The sequence below is a fragment of the Miniopterus natalensis genome, chromosome 1 (assembly GCF_054644295.1).
Source record: "Miniopterus natalensis isolate mMinNat1 chromosome 1, mMinNat1.hap1, whole genome shotgun sequence".
In the NCBI taxonomy this organism is placed as follows: Eukaryota; Metazoa; Chordata; class Mammalia; order Chiroptera; family Miniopteridae; genus Miniopterus; species Miniopterus natalensis.
Window position 1 is genome coordinate 57,587,485 of NC_142081.1, and position 14,614 is coordinate 57,602,098.

The 14,614-nt window shown below is 43.2% G+C and overlaps 2 protein-coding genes across 7 annotated transcripts in view; one reads left to right on the plus strand and one right to left on the minus strand.

Annotated features, from left to right (window-relative positions):
* TUBGCP4 (tubulin gamma complex component 4) overlaps window positions 1-1,138 on the minus strand; it is a 41,550-nt gene extending 40,412 nt beyond the window's left edge. For 2 of the 4 annotated variants that reach the window (XM_016211672.2, XM_016211657.2), the window contains exon 1: window positions 897-1,133. In XM_016211672.2, the coding sequence (XP_016067158.1) occupies window positions 897-974 (78 nt within the window). In that variant the 5' untranslated portion in view covers window positions 975-1,133. Of the gene's footprint in view, window positions 1-896 lie in introns of all 4 variants that reach the window. The other 2 variants (XM_087821888.1, XM_016211664.2) reach the window with 2 other exon arrangements.
* ZSCAN29 (zinc finger and SCAN domain containing 29) lies at window positions 850-13,353 on the plus strand. Of its 3 annotated transcripts, none has more exons than XM_016211630.2 (6): window positions 850-1,803; window positions 2,259-2,696; window positions 3,169-3,373; window positions 5,095-5,793; window positions 7,608-8,075; window positions 10,043-13,353. In XM_016211630.2, exons 2-6 carry the CDS (start codon window positions 2,379-2,381, stop codon window positions 10,912-10,914), a joined length of 2,562 nt encoding a protein of 853 aa, XP_016067116.2. In that variant the 5' UTR covers window positions 850-1,803; window positions 2,259-2,378; the 3' UTR covers window positions 10,915-13,353. The 3 variants fall into 3 exon arrangements, with proteins under 3 accessions (XP_016067116.2, XP_016067125.2, XP_016067132.2); XM_016211639.2 differs by having other exon boundaries at window positions 850-1,734; XM_016211646.2 differs by lacking the exons at window positions 850-1,803; window positions 3,169-3,373 and having other exon boundaries at window positions 2,532-2,696.
* Window positions 13,354-14,614: the final 1,261 nt, after the last annotated feature.

The following is a 14,614-nucleotide window of genomic DNA, read 5'->3' on the forward strand; positions in this document are numbered from 1 at the left end:
TTCTGCTCTTCCCCATCCTATACTGCCAATTCTATTATGAATAGGCATTACTGTCATCAGACAAAGCTATATACAAATCTTGCTAATATAATACCAGGACTAGCCACCATAAAATTCTCTGAGCTTCAGTTTGCTCATTTGTCAACGGGAGCTAACAATACCTAGTTACTAATTTATTGAGAGGATTAGATAACATTACTGGAAGCAGAAGTAGAAAAGGGTAGATCAGATACTGGAGCCAGGCAGACCTGGGTTCAAGACCAAGCTTGCTAATTACTAGCTGCATGACACAGGGAGTTAATCTGTGATTTGAAAATGGGTGGTTATGAAGATTAAATTAGATAATGCATATGGTACATAGCCTTTCCTCATACATTCCTGGTTACAAGGCCCCCTTCCAAATTCTCCTAGTGCTGAAATTTCCTGAGAAGGGAGTTATGGCAGAAACACACATACTCGTTTTTTCATTCAACAAAATTGGCTGAACCCTTGTATGTTAAAAGTTATGTAGTCGGTCTAGCTTTCAAAACCCAATTTAAAACAGAGTGCAAGCGTGAAAATGGGAGAAAATACCTCCCTCACTTTTACATCCAGTTCCCGAGGAACTCTCGCTCAAACGCCTCAACTTTAGGCCGGGTCTCCCGCTCCTTCCCTGAAGGCGGGGCCATTCTGGGTCTGCCCTACGTTTCCCAGCCTAGGCCCAGCTCCCTCCCGGCCAGCGTCACCAGTAGGCCCCCCGGGGCACTGCCCTCCAGTCACCAGCCCAGGGACACGCCTCCCGCCCCCAAGGCCCCTGAGACCCCGCCCCCTCGGTCCCTCAGGCTCCTCCCCCTTGCACTGGCTCTGGTCTACCCATTCGGCGCTCGCTAGTTCCCGCGCTCTGAGGCGGACAGTACCTGAAGGCCGCTGCGCTTGTTCCAGGTGAAAATGGACCCCGGGTACCCGCTCAGAGCCAAGAGCAGTTCGTGGATCATTCCCTCGGCGAAACTCGAGTCCCTATATACGTCGCTCCTTCCTCCAGCGCCCTTCGAGAGGACCACGGAATCCAATGCTCCCTTCTCTACACTCGCACAGGCCCCTGGGACCGACGGTTCCTCCTGAATTTACCGGCCGAGACAACTGCTGCGGGAGGAGCGGGCGGGAAGCGCGGAAAGGGTCGGCGCGCCGTGTTCCGGAAGTACGCCGCGCAGACTGGGCCCACCCGCTCCCTCCCGCCGCGGCTCTGCCGGAGTAGGAGTCCGCGTAGCTGGGTTTGCGCATGCGCCCTAGGTGGCCCGGTCACCCCTCGGACTTCCGGTTTGGGAGCTGAACTAGAAGGCTGGAGAGCCAGGCCTGGGTGGATGAGGCTGGTCCGCGGGCGGAGAGGCGAGAGAGTTGAGGGACAGCCCGAGAGAGACACTTCCAGGGGTGGGCTGGAAGGTGCTCTTAGGCACCTTAGCCCGGTAGGAGGCCTCTGGAGGGGACTGCACCACGACTCCGATAGTGACCTGGCCGGAGGGAGCTAAGACAAAGAGGCCGGAACCCCGCACCCGCCGCTTCCTGAGCTGAGCTCTGCGCCCGCGAACCCCGCAGCACTCGGATCCCCTGGCCAGCACCCGAACTCGTCCTCAGGAGACCCATTACTACTGCCCCCTCCGACTCCCGTTCTCCACCAACTCAGTGCAACTCTCCCCAAGCCCACCCGGCACTCGCTTCAGGAGCCAAAACCAACTTCTCTCAGTCGCGAGGTTTTCCGTCAGTAGTTTCCGAATATTTGCCGAGCGGTTTCTTCTGCTGTGAGGAAAAACAAAGACCCAGTATTCAGTACTTGATTTTTGTCTGGGGTGGGAATTGGTAGTTGTGGAGTCCAAGGGGGCAGGGTGGACGTAGAGAGCCTGGGGGAGATCAGCTGCGACCGCTGGACAGAGGCTTTTTGTTGCCTTGAGCAGGATGGTGACTTGCCTTTAGATCCTGAGCTCCCATATGGTTCGAACTCACTATGCAACATTGGTCAGAGGAGCTAAATGGGATCAGAATTGGGGGGAGGAGGAAGAAGAGCAGACTATTTCCTCTGCTATTTCCCCAGGCTACCCTGGGAAGTCGCCCGGAAATGCAGCTTTTGAAAGTTTTCTCTCCATGCTCAGTTTTGGCTTGCTATCCTGAAGTTGGTGCTACCGCAGATGGCCACATGGAGCATATATATAGAGAGGCAGGCCAGCTCTGGCACTTTAGACATATGAGTATATTCCTTCTTATAGTGCCATCTCTCTCTACCCTAGGAGGAAACTCTTCTTACAGAGAGAGACTCATCTGCAGGTGATTCTCCAAGGACATGGGAAGATAGGTGTAAGCCCTGGAACCCAGACCCTTAAGTGGAGGGAAGCTGCTTTCTGCTGTGAATGATGGCCAAACCCACTCTGAGAGGGAATGGCACTAACTCTGAGACCTTCCGACAGCGCTTCAGGAAATTTCATTACCAGGAGGTAGCTGGGCCCCGGGAGGCTTTCAGCCAACTCTGGGAACTTTGCTGTCGGTGGCTAAGGCCGGAGGTTCGCACCAAGGAGCAGATTGTAGAGTTGTTGGTGCTAGAGCAGTTCCTGACCATCTTACCTGGGGAGATCCAGAAGTGGGTACAGGAGCAATGTCCAGAAAGTGGAGAGGAGGCTGTGGCTCTGGTGGAAGATTTAGAGAGAGAGCCTGGAAGACCTGGACATTCGGTGAGAAGGGAGGGGGAATTCAGAAGTGCGTGACTGGGCAGGGGCAAGGATAAGGGTGCCAAATTAAGGTACAGACAGATTTAAAGAGGGCACAATCTCCATTTTAATGCTTATACTTCTGGTCCTGGAACAGGTAACTTTTTCAGATACAGCTTATCTGGAGATGCTACCTGGGTGTATCTTTGCTGCCCTGTCATCATGAGTTATTCATAGATTCATGGTTTTTATTTAATAGGGAAGGGGATTGATTTTTCAGTCTGGGTTTACTATTTTGAACTTTTCCTTCTGGAGTTCCAGCTGCTCTAAGCTAACAGTAATGGAACACAAATTACTCTTGTTGGCTTTTACCACCCCCCCAACCCTAGCCATGTCCCAAAAGGACGGTGGTCTTTTTTGGGGGTATTAAATAATCTCCTCTGGGAATACCCCTCATTATGACCTTGCAGTGACAATTAATGGGAGTTGTTTCTAGGTCACAGTCTCTGTGAAGGGGCAGAAAGTGCGCTTGGAGAAGATGACACCCCTGAAGTCATCACGAGAGTTATTAAGTGTTCGGCAGGAGTCAGTGGAACCCCAATCCAGGGGTGTACCCAAGAAAGAGAGGGCAAGAAGCCCAGACCTGGGACCACAGGAGCAGATGAACCCAAAGGAGAAGCTCAGACCTTTTCAAAGGAGCGGTGAGGAGTAGATTCATATTTGAAGATAGGATGCCATTCTAAGTTGGGGAGTGGGGTTTGGGAATATTGAGTGGGAAAGAGATTTCAGGAATGAGTGGCAGTTATAGAGTATGTGGTTGTTGGGGACCTCCTGTGAAGGCATATAGTTTAGCTCTCTGCTGCAGTATTCTTATCCTTCCTCTTTTGGTAAGTCTGCCAGAGGACGGTTCCCGAGTTTTTATCAGAACTTTGAACTATTTCCTCTTGGTAATGATACTAGGTCAGTATTTTCTAGATAAAAAGTATTTTCTATACTTGAAGGTTCATCTTCCTTTTAGTCATTTTCCTTCTCTGAAATAAACTACTTGTTTCTTTAAGCTTTCCCCCAGTAGTTCCATTAGTCCGATGTGCTAAGTTTTTGTTACTCTCCCTTAGAAACTTTAAGTTCTACAGATATGTCAGTTGTGGAGAACCAAGTTATATATATTATTCTAGTGAGGGTCTGATAGGTTGAGGCAGAGTAAGAATTTTACTTCAGAATTTCATTTTCTTTCAGTATAGCTCAATTAATTACCTGACTCATAGTCTTCCCCATTGTCTTTGCGTCTGGTACTTATTCTTGTACATAATTTTGTAGAGCTTGTTTTTCTTCTTTGTATTCTGTTGAACTCCATATTGTATTTTTTTTTTCTTTGATCATTTCTTTAACTTGTTGAAGTTGTTCTGAATTCTGACCTTATCGTTCAAGATGCTAGTCTTCTCAGCTAGTTTGGTGATGGTCTCTAGTCATCCAGATACAATCCTTCAACCCCACACACAGGCTTATAGAATTAATGTTTTTGAACACCTGTCATGTGTTCAACACCTTGCAAGGTATTCTGCAATAAGGAATGCCTATAATATGACTGAGAACATAACAGCAAACATAAATATGTGCTGACTGAACTGTACTGAAACAATGCTAAACAATAACTTGTTACTCAATTGTGCTACTCAATTGTGTAAGTACAATAGGGTTTGGCAGAGTGGAAGATGAGGGAGGGCTGTAGGGAAGGCTTCATGGGGGCTTTGGCAAATACAGCTTAAAGAATCAGTTAAATTTGGATAGGAGGGAAAGTCTTATATGAATGGACAATGCATACTAGGCACTCAGGTTAAGGTCCAGCAGTAGCATGTGAGCTGAGGAAGCAAGATCCTGGAGCTAGGTAGGGCAGTGACTGCTGCAGTTATCTGGGTGTGAGAAGGTAAGGAGTCTAGACTTGGATGGTGGCAGGAATAGAGGACATACTAAGGAGAAAACCTTGAGAACTTGGTGTGAAGGAAACAGATGAATTGAAGACGATATCCCCTCTGCTCCCCTCCCTCTTGAAATCTGAGTTTAATTTTCTCATCCTAAATGGAGAACTATAGGAGACAGGAGGTAACTTCCCAGCAGTGCCATGATCTGCCTACAAGTGGTCAGGAGGGCTTGGGAGCAGTTTGGAACAGAATTATCTGCTCTGAACATACAACAGAACCTTTTTTCTCTTGTTACCCTGCTCTGGAAAATAAAATATTTCTCATTTCTTGAGGTTTCATGTATTTTCCCCATTTTCTTCAACACACTGCACTTTCTGAAAATATTTCTGTAGATACTTCCTGTATAAGCCTCTTGGATAAAAAAGGCAGGTCTGAACTCAGAGATTTTTTTTTTAATGATCAGTCCATATTATGACATCTTTTGTTTGCTTCCTTGCAAGCAGGATTACCATTTCCTAAATCCGGTGTGGTGTCCAGGTTGGAGCAAGGAGAGCCTTGGATCTCAGATCTGGGCTCCAAGGAAAAGGAACTCCCAAGAGGCAGTCTCACAGGGGACAGACAAATGCATGCTGATCTGTTAGTATCCAGGAGAGAGAAAAGAAGCTGGGTGGAACAAGATCACTGGGGCTTTGAGGATGAGAAGGTGGCAGGCGTGCACTGGGGCTATGACGAGACCAGAACTCTCCTTGCAATTCTCAGTCAGACTGAATTTTATGAGGCTCTCCGAAACTGTCATCGAAACAGCCAAGTATATGGGGCTGTGGCTGAGCGGCTCCGGGAGTATGGCTTCCTTCGGACCCTGGAACAGTGTCGGACCAAGTTCAAAGGTCTCCAGAAGAGCTATCGGAAAGTCAAGAGTGGCCACCCACCTGAGACCTGCCCCTTCTTTGAAGAGATGGAAGCCCTGATGAGTGCTCAGGTCATTGCCCTGCCCAATAATAGCCTGGAAGAGGCAGCCTCTCACTCTGGCTTGGCAAGCAGCGATGCTGAGACTGAGGAGCCAGGGCCAGGGAGTTGGCAGCATGAGGAGGGAGCAGAAGAGGCCACAGCTGAAGAGTCTGACAGTGATGAAATGGACCAGAAGGCTACCCCCCAGGACCCCAACAACTCCACTGCATCTGTCCTTTTCCGAAGCCCAAGTGGTAAGCTTTTCTTGGGGTTTTGGCATTAGACTTATGAGGCTGGATGTGGAATCATGAAGCTTAATGTTACCTGCCAGCTTTGTCACTTAAGGGAGCAAAGAGGCATTTCTCAGTTCCATGTGTATTCTATGGGAAAATCAGTGAGATAATAGGGAATAGGAAAAAAATTTAGGTATTTTAAAAATACACTCAGCAAATTCAAGAGAGTCCTGAAAAGGATTATCGTTGCTTCTAGTTTTTTTTTAATTGTTTTTTTTCCTCCTAATTATAAAATCATTGAAGGCTGAAAAAAACTTGGCATTATTTTATCGCATCTTATATGAACTGGAGCTTTATTTTGTCTTTTACTCCCCAAATCTCAAAGTCAGTTCATTATATGTTCCTTTTTACTTAGAATAGCATAGTGAAGGATTGCCCAAAGTTGGGGAAAAATTCCTGAGTCTCCTCTATCATTCGCAACACACATTGGCATTTTAAGAGAAGTCCTGCAGCAAGAAATCTGGTTTAACACTCTGTGTTGAAATATCATTTGTCTGTGGAACAGTTTTGTAAGTATCCTTTATTACTGTTGATGTAGTTTTTATAACCATGTTATGGAAAGGGCACCAAAGTACCAGTCAGGAGGCTTTGTTTCTAACCCTGACCACTAATCAGCTGAGTGCCCTTGGACAGTTATCTGACCATTTCAAAGTTTGTTTCCTGAACTGTAAAATGGGGAATGGCAGCAGGACTACATCTCTGAAGTTTAGTTCCACTGTGAACAGTGATCTTTTGCTTACATTTTTTTATTATACATGTTACTTTAGTTCTGTTCTGATCTTCTTCCAATATTCTACTTTTCCCTTTTTTTTTGTTTTGTTTTGTTACTCCTCACCCGAGGATATTTTTTCATTAATTTTTAGAGAGAGTGGAAGGGAGGGGGAGAGAGAGAAACATCGATGTGAGACACGCACACATAGACTGGTTGCCTCCTACACTCACCCTGACTGGGGCGGGGATCAAACCTGCAACCCAGGTACGTGCCCTTGACCGGGAATCAAGACCATGATCCTTCAGCCCAAGTACTGACGCTCTAACCACTGAGCCACACCTGTCAGAGCTTTCTTTTCCCCCTTCATTCTTTTTCCTCTTTTGTCACTTGGAACAAATGAAGGCAAATCACAAATGCGGCACATGTGATTTTCATTCTTTTCCACCGCTTTTTCTGTCTTCTGGTTCCCTCCCCACCTTTTTAAAAATTTTTATTGTTGAAGGGTATTACAGATATCCCCCATTTCTCCCCTCCCCTTCTTTATACTTGCAGTGAGTGGAGGATAATGGAAGCAATGTAATCTCCAGCTGGCTCTCAGGTGGGAGGAAGACTCTTTGATTCTCCCTTCCCTCTATCTTGGTTACCTTCAGGGAGCAGGGTCTGTAATCATCCTGATGAAGTGTCGGCCATGTTGGGCATGCAGCACTAGCACGTGTTCAGGCCAGGAGAAGCTGTCTGTTCTCCTTCCCTCCTCTTTCTGGCTTCTGCCAGTCCTCTCTTAATGATAGAGTGCATGACTATCAAGTCCGTATCTTGTATCCTTTCAAGTCTTTGCTGTTGTTAGGCTTCTTTTTTTCTTTCTTCCTTTTTCTTTTTTTGAGATTGTAGCAAGTGCAGAAGGGCCATAATAGGGATTAGGTGGCGGTGTGATTTTAAAAGAGACTGTTTCTTGGGGTTTTGAGTAATTCTTTGGGAAACTTTCAAAGAATGAAAGATGCAGACAATAGAATTAAGAAATTGAGGCTCTAAAGCCCTTGTGCTGAAATTTCTCTTCTGGTGGCAGGTGTACACTGGGGCTATGAAGAGACGAAGACTTATCTTGCAATTCTTAGTGAGACTCAGTTTTATGAAGCCCTGCGGAACTGTCACCGCAACAGCCAGTTATATGGAGCAGTGGCTGAGCGGTTATGGGAATATGGCTTCTTTAGGACACCAGAGCAATGTCGGACCAAGTTTAAAAGCCTACACACCAGCTATCGGAAAGTCAAGAATGGCCAAGCACCAGAGACCTGCCCTTTCTTTGAAGAGATGGATGCTTTGGTGAGTGCCCGGGTTGCTGCCCCACCCAGTGATGGCCAGGAAGAAGACACAGCCTCTGACCCCATCCAGGAGACCAGTGAGGCCGAAGCTGAGAAGCAAGCTGAGGCAGAAGAGGCCACAGAAGATGATTCTGAAGATGATGAAGAGGATACTGAGCTACCCCCAGGGGCTGTCATGACACGTGCTCCAGTCTTATTCCAGAGCCCCAGTGGTAAGATTCTTTTACTTCTTAAGGTCTAAATAGCAAAGGGGAGGCAGTGGGATTTAGGGGAAAAAAATCATCAGATTGAAGCCTCTACACCCAGCTCTCATGGATTCTTCTTATGACCACCTATCTCTTCACCTTGCCCCTGTCTATTAAAGCATTTCAGTGAGGGGATATAAATTATTCACTTGACTTGCCTCCTCACACAGCATCAATCCAAGATGGTTGCAAACTTTGTAAATATGCTATCAGCTGCTAGGTTTCTAGGGTTTACCTAGCAGGGAAGCTGAAAGCTAACATTTCCCAAGTAGCTTGTCATGACACATAATAGGATGAAGTTGATTTTAAAAGCTCCTCCTCATTTGTTTGTTCTCTTAATTTTAGCTTATATACCAGCTGTCTGCTTTATATTCATATCTGAAAACCTGGTAGCTACTTTCTTCAGATGCGCTCATGCAAAAGTCTGAGATTTCTGAGGGAAGTGACCCTTTGAATCTTAGCTGCTGTATAGTGAAGAAACTATTTCACTACGGCTTCCCTCCTTGTGGGAAGAATAATTCTGATTTTGGAATCATACATGTACAGGGATGAGCAAAAGTAGGTTAAATTACCAGCCATCATTACCTAAAAGATACATCATAAGTAAGGGTTCAAAATAATAAGATAAATAATACAATAATTAATAATAATACAAGAATAAACTTTCACATACTCACAGCTATAAACCTACTTTTGCCCATCCCTGTATATGTATGTGAATCTGAACTCTGTTGTTTATAAGTTGAGGAACTTATAGCAAGTTATTTAACCATGTAACTTGTCTATGAAGACCTACCTCAAAATGTTGATATAAATGAGGTACCATGGTGAAGCACCTAGCACAATGCTTGGACACATAGTAAATATTCAATAAATAGCAGTTTTCTTTTCCAAATGTTCTTTATATCAACATTCTTTAAGGGTGTTCCATGGAGCATCAGTTCCATGGGGGTATTAATATATTCCACTAAAGAATGACTTCTAGGTTTAGGAAATGCTAAATTCCCCTCATGCAGGATCACAAAACGTACTTACGTTTTGAAGGTTCTGAGATTCCATTTAATCCTATTTCATGGGGCATATCTTAAGACCGGGCTTCTAGGCAGAAATACTGCTGACAGGTGGAATACAGGCTGACACTCAGCATTCTTTTGCTCTCAGATTTAGTCCAGAAAATTTGGGTTCCAGGTTTAGCTGAAATGTCTGAAAATTCTGTAAATTCAAATAAAAAATTTGCAAGTATCTACAAGTTCACAAAGCCTAGGCCTGGGGAGCCTGGCATTTGGTTCTTAGAAGAATATTAAAAGGTTAGCTTGGGCATTAGAGCAAGTGCTTTTGGAGCTTTTAGTGATTATCTTTCCAAAGAATGTTTTTAGTGAGTCACTTCCTAGCAAAGTACTTCTCTCAGAAGGCCTTTTATTCTTTGAAAGACACCAAGTAGTTTTCTACCCTATTTTTATTCTCAACATATATTGGAATTTGAGTGGAAGGGACTCACATAACTCGTTTTGGATATACAAGTTTCCCAGTTTTCCTGGACATTCCCTCTAATCCCTTTAGTTACTGGCAAGGAACATAAACTAGAATACCATAATAGACCTTAGATGAGACAAAAATACAGCATTAGAAAGTGTCTTTCCTGTGTAAACATGGTGATAGTTTTAAATCTGGTAGGTTTTTCTTGTTATACTGAGATTTTCTGAAGATCCTGGGTATTCAGGAAGAATTAAAAGAATATACTAATGAGCCCTATGTAGATAAGAAACATGATAGGTTATTAAGTAGAAAAGTAAAGCACTAGAGTTTAATAGATGGTAATTATTTGGGATCTAGATCTCCCTAATTGTTATCATTAATCATCTTAATGTGATACTTACTTTACCTTGGCAAATAATTATGGAAATGGATAACTCAAAATTCTATTTTCATGTCAGGTTTTGAGGCTGGATTTGAGAATGAGAAGAATCTAAAACGGGATATTTCTGAGGAAATACAACTACATAGGACATTGCTTGCAAGGTCTGAAAGGAAAATTTGCCAGCGTCTTAATCAGGGTAAAGGCAATGAGAATGAATGTAGATCATCAGGAAGACAGTGGGAAAGGCCCCCAGGAGAAAGAAGAGGAAAACCCACACTCCCAGAGAGGAGTTTAGGTAAAGTTCCAAGTCATCAGAGACCTTACTTGGGAGAGAGACACTATAAATATCTTAGATATGGCAAAAGCTTTGGTCCAAACTCCCACCTCATGCATCAGATATCCCATCAAGTGGAAAATCCATACAAATGTGCTGACTGTGGAAAAAGCTTCAGTCGGAGTGCACGCCTCATTAGACACCGGAGAATCCACACTGGAGAGAAACCTTATAAATGTCTGGACTGTGGGAAAAGTTTCCGTGACAGTTCAAATTTCATCACCCATAGGAGAATCCACACAGGAGAGAAACCGTATCAGTGCAGTGAATGTGGGAAACGTTTCAATCAGAGCTCAAGCCTTATAATCCACCAGAGAACCCACACAGGAGAAAAACCCTATCAATGTGAAGAGTGTGGAAAAAGCTTCAATAACAGTTCTCATTTTAGTGCACATCGGAGGATACACACAGGAGAGAGACCTCATGTGTGTCCTGACTGTGGAAAGAGTTTCAGTAAGAGTTCTGACTTACGTGCACATCACAGAACCCATACAGGAGAGAAACCCTATGGGTGTCATGATTGTGGCAAGTGCTTCAGTAAAAGCTCTGCTCTGAATAAACACAGAGAAATCCATACACGAGAAAAACTTCTGACACAATCAGTGCCTAAGTAAGTCCCTGAGGATCTACTTAAAAAAAAAAAAAAAAAAGAGCCTCAATAAATGTATTGAAATTGTTGAAAAAGTTAGTAGTGAGACCCATCTCCTATTCTGTGCCCAGGAAATACTCTAGGATTTACCCCTCTGTTTGTTCCTGTTTCTCCTGGATCAAATTCCCAAGGCACTCATTTTAAGAATGAAAGGAAGATTTCAATCTCTCTCCTGTTCCCTTAATGGAGAGGACACAGTAGTAGATCCTATGAATTTGACATGTACCCTTCTTTACTCATCCTGTTACTCAGCTGCATTTTGAGTGGAAAAAACCAACACAACAGCATTTCAGGGAGAAGTTGTGAGACTTTACTCATTGGGTAGGTCTAGCTCTTTACACAGTAATGGAAGTACAAAAAAGAATGATTCTTCCTGCTCACTTAAGCCTGTGCCCAGAATGAAATACAGATGGTCCCCAATTTACAACAGGTTGACTTTGTGATGGTGCAAATGTGATACGCATTCAGTAGAAACCGTCTAGGCTAAGCTGTGAAGTTTGGTAGGTTAAGGGCATTTTCGACTTAAAATATATTTCACTTATGATGGGCTTATCTGGACATAAACCCCATCATAGGTAGAGGAACCTCTATATTTGTCATGCACACCCTTCATTTACCTTAATGATGGAAAGTTTAATGTCCATCTTAGTTCTCACCTATGAATCTTGTCAAGAACCTAAGTGTTCTATATGGGGAAACAATGTAAACCTTGTAAATCCAGGGTACACCGTGGATTTCTTAGTTTCTTCCAAGCTCTAGAAGATCTGGAATTGAAGAATGCTACATTTACAGCATCTAGTTTGATTTTTTTCTGTCCATCTCATCTGAATTTCATCTGTCCCTTGTGGTCCAGGAGCCTAAAGAGCAAGGCAGCTGGATGTAGTGATTGGGAAAGCAGTTAAAGCTGCCAAGAGGGAACTGACCATATTCTATACACTCCAAAAACCCAGTCTAGTGTTAGGTTTCCCGTGGGTGCTTGATACTAACCTACAAGAACCAGAAGCCATTGCCACATTCCCATGGACTGGGAAAACAGACCAAGCCAACAACTCTTCACCCTAATGGCAAGAAGGACAGATTATCTTTGGTCAGTTGAGTTGTCAATACACACACACACACGTGCATATGTTCAACTGTATACATCTTTTTAAAAGCTCTTCAAACACAAGTGTAATTCTGATCTTTATAATCAAATAGTATTGCATTAATTGCCCATATTTTCATAGTAGTATGATGAGCCCTATAAAGCACAAATTAAATAGCCCTTGTCCTTACAATCTAAAATGACAATGACATGGACAAATAAGTACAGTGTATAGTTGCAACACTTTTAAAGCTAGGTAGTATCACTGCATAAATGTTAAAGGTCTAATTAATGTATTATAGTTTGTTGTCAAAAATCTGGGAGGTATTTTCTTTTTATTCAGGAATTCTTCATGGAGCAGGAAGTGTTCAAAGAGGGAAGATTACTGGGTAAATTAGGATGGGATGAAGTCCTTTCCAAAACTGAGTGCTGAGTGGATAAGAAATGGGAACATTGGGAAGCAAGGTGTTCTGTGCAGATGGAGCAGAGGGCAAAGGAGAGACCGTAATGAAGGTTAGACAAAGGTTGGAGCAGCATAAAATTTGAGGAACAGTATATATGGGCTGTGCCAGAGGCAGAAAAAGAATCATCTTAGCTGAAACATGGAGTGCCAGAGGCACATCAGGAGATGATGCTCCCATCATCTGTAGTAAATCAGGTGCTGTGCTGTAGTTACTGATAAGGAAACATCTGGCTGATACTGGAGAAGAAGAATGAGCTATTACAGCAGACTAGCTCCTATGGGAGACAATTTTTGTAGTATTTTGAGAAGATACTTTTTGGGCAGGTCAGGAAAGGAATGTGAGCAGACGGCCAAGGCCTAGGATAAATAGCTGTTTCAGAGTCACATTTAATTAAGAGTTTATAGCTGGAATGAGATCTGGGAGAGGCGTAAGGAGATAGAATATTTGGTAACTCAGCTTGCTGTGTTAGATGAGAGACTAATTAGGGTTCTGATGTTGAGGGGTCCTAGTACAAAGAATCTAACATTTATTAGGACTTAAAGGGAGATGGTATCTCAATTATATTACCTAAGCAGATAGAAAGATAAACACCAGTCTAAAGCAATGCTTCAGGATCTGAGATGGTTTAGGAAGTATGCTAAGTTTTTTTACAAAAAAGACATCACTACCTTCAGTATATCTATGTCTAGTCTCGTGGGAAAGCACTGGTTGGGGTATCAACAGATATAAATTCTGGTTCCAGTTGTCTTATATGTAAGTCCACCTGCTTCCAATTCCTTTTCTGTAAAGCAGAATAATGTTTATACCTTAACCTGCCTCTCAGGGATACCATGTTAATAAAAAGATCTACAAAGTGCTCAGTGTTTCTTAAGGTATTTTTAAAAACATGTATGTGCAAATTATGATTAAGTTGTTGGTAGGAAAAGATAAATCTTTGCCTGTTTTTTGTTTGGTTTTATTTTGCTTCCTGTGTGGGTTACTAGAAGAACGTGTCTGGATCTTTATGTTCTAGGCTGAGAAAGAGATTAGAATATGGTAAGAGATACTGGAATGAAAATCCTCCCTTGTTATCTGTATCCACATCCATTAGGATCCATCGTAACTCAGTAGGTAGAGTGAGTCTTACTTTAAAAGACCCAGGACCAGGACCAGCCCTCCAACCTCCAGATGAAGAGAATGTGCAAAAGGAATAGGGCAAAGGCAAATGCTCTTATTGGGGAAAAGCCAGTTCACCTGAAACTAGCTCACAAACCGTTATCCACTACTCAATCTGCCATTCCTAAGGATGAAAGAAGAAAGAAAATAGTTTTCAAGCATTCTAAGAGAGAGAAACCAAGAGACTCTATATACCCCTATCCTTTTAATACCCACAAGACGTTTGGGACAGATTGGCTGGCATGTGCAGCAAAGGAAGCAATCATGTATTAGCAGGAGCTGGACAGTCATATTTATTCCCATAAGCTGTTTCCCTAGTGCTATTATGGCCAATGCCACAGAAATTAATAACATACACATTCTGTGTTGCTGCCATTTCTCTTTTACTATAACCTGAGTGTAGAGGCTGAGTCTTGTCAAGTCCATAGAGAACTATTTTTATGCTGACCGTGTAGGGAAGGGAAGATAAGATATGAACGTAAGGATGGATCAATTCTTTCCATTCAATTCAAAATCTAAAATGAAAACTTTACTCCTATATACTCAAATAGCTATCCAGTGAGACGCATGTCTCAACGTTTTGACATATAAAAAGTTATTATGTATTCTCTGACATGGTGCTTAAAATAACATGTTATATGGAAATATTTTAGTCAGTTTAAATTCCTCCTAGGCTAAAATCCATCATAGGCTATTTCAGAAACAAAACTTTGGAACAACTGGAAGTCAGATTAAAGGCTGGAAATAGGGAGTGGGGGGTGGAGTGAGGTGGGGGGAGGGGTGAAAAAATAATAAAGGCTGGAAATGAAGCCTGAAGTCCCCTACAGCTCAAGAAGCATCTGGCTGGCATAGCTCCATTATGGTCAAAATAAGAGAAGAGAAAGGTAAGGTAGGAACACAAAAAAAAACGGTAACTTGATTCCAGAGGAACTAATCATGAGGACAAAGATCTCAGCAGCTAG

Bases quoted from the DNA above. Each gene is read 5' to 3' on its own strand.
- ZSCAN29 (XM_016211630.2), top strand. From the start codon at position 2,379: ATGATGGCCAAACCCACTCTGAGAGGGAATGGCACTAACTCTGAGACC. The intron at 2,697-3,168 runs GTGAGAAGGGAG...AGTTGTTTCTAG, and splicing joins CTGGAAGACCTGGACATTCG to GTCACAGTCTCTGTGAAGGG. The intron at 5,794-7,607 runs GTAAGCTTTTCT...TTCTGGTGGCAG, and splicing joins CCTTTTCCGAAGCCCAAGTG to GTGTACACTGGGGCTATGAA.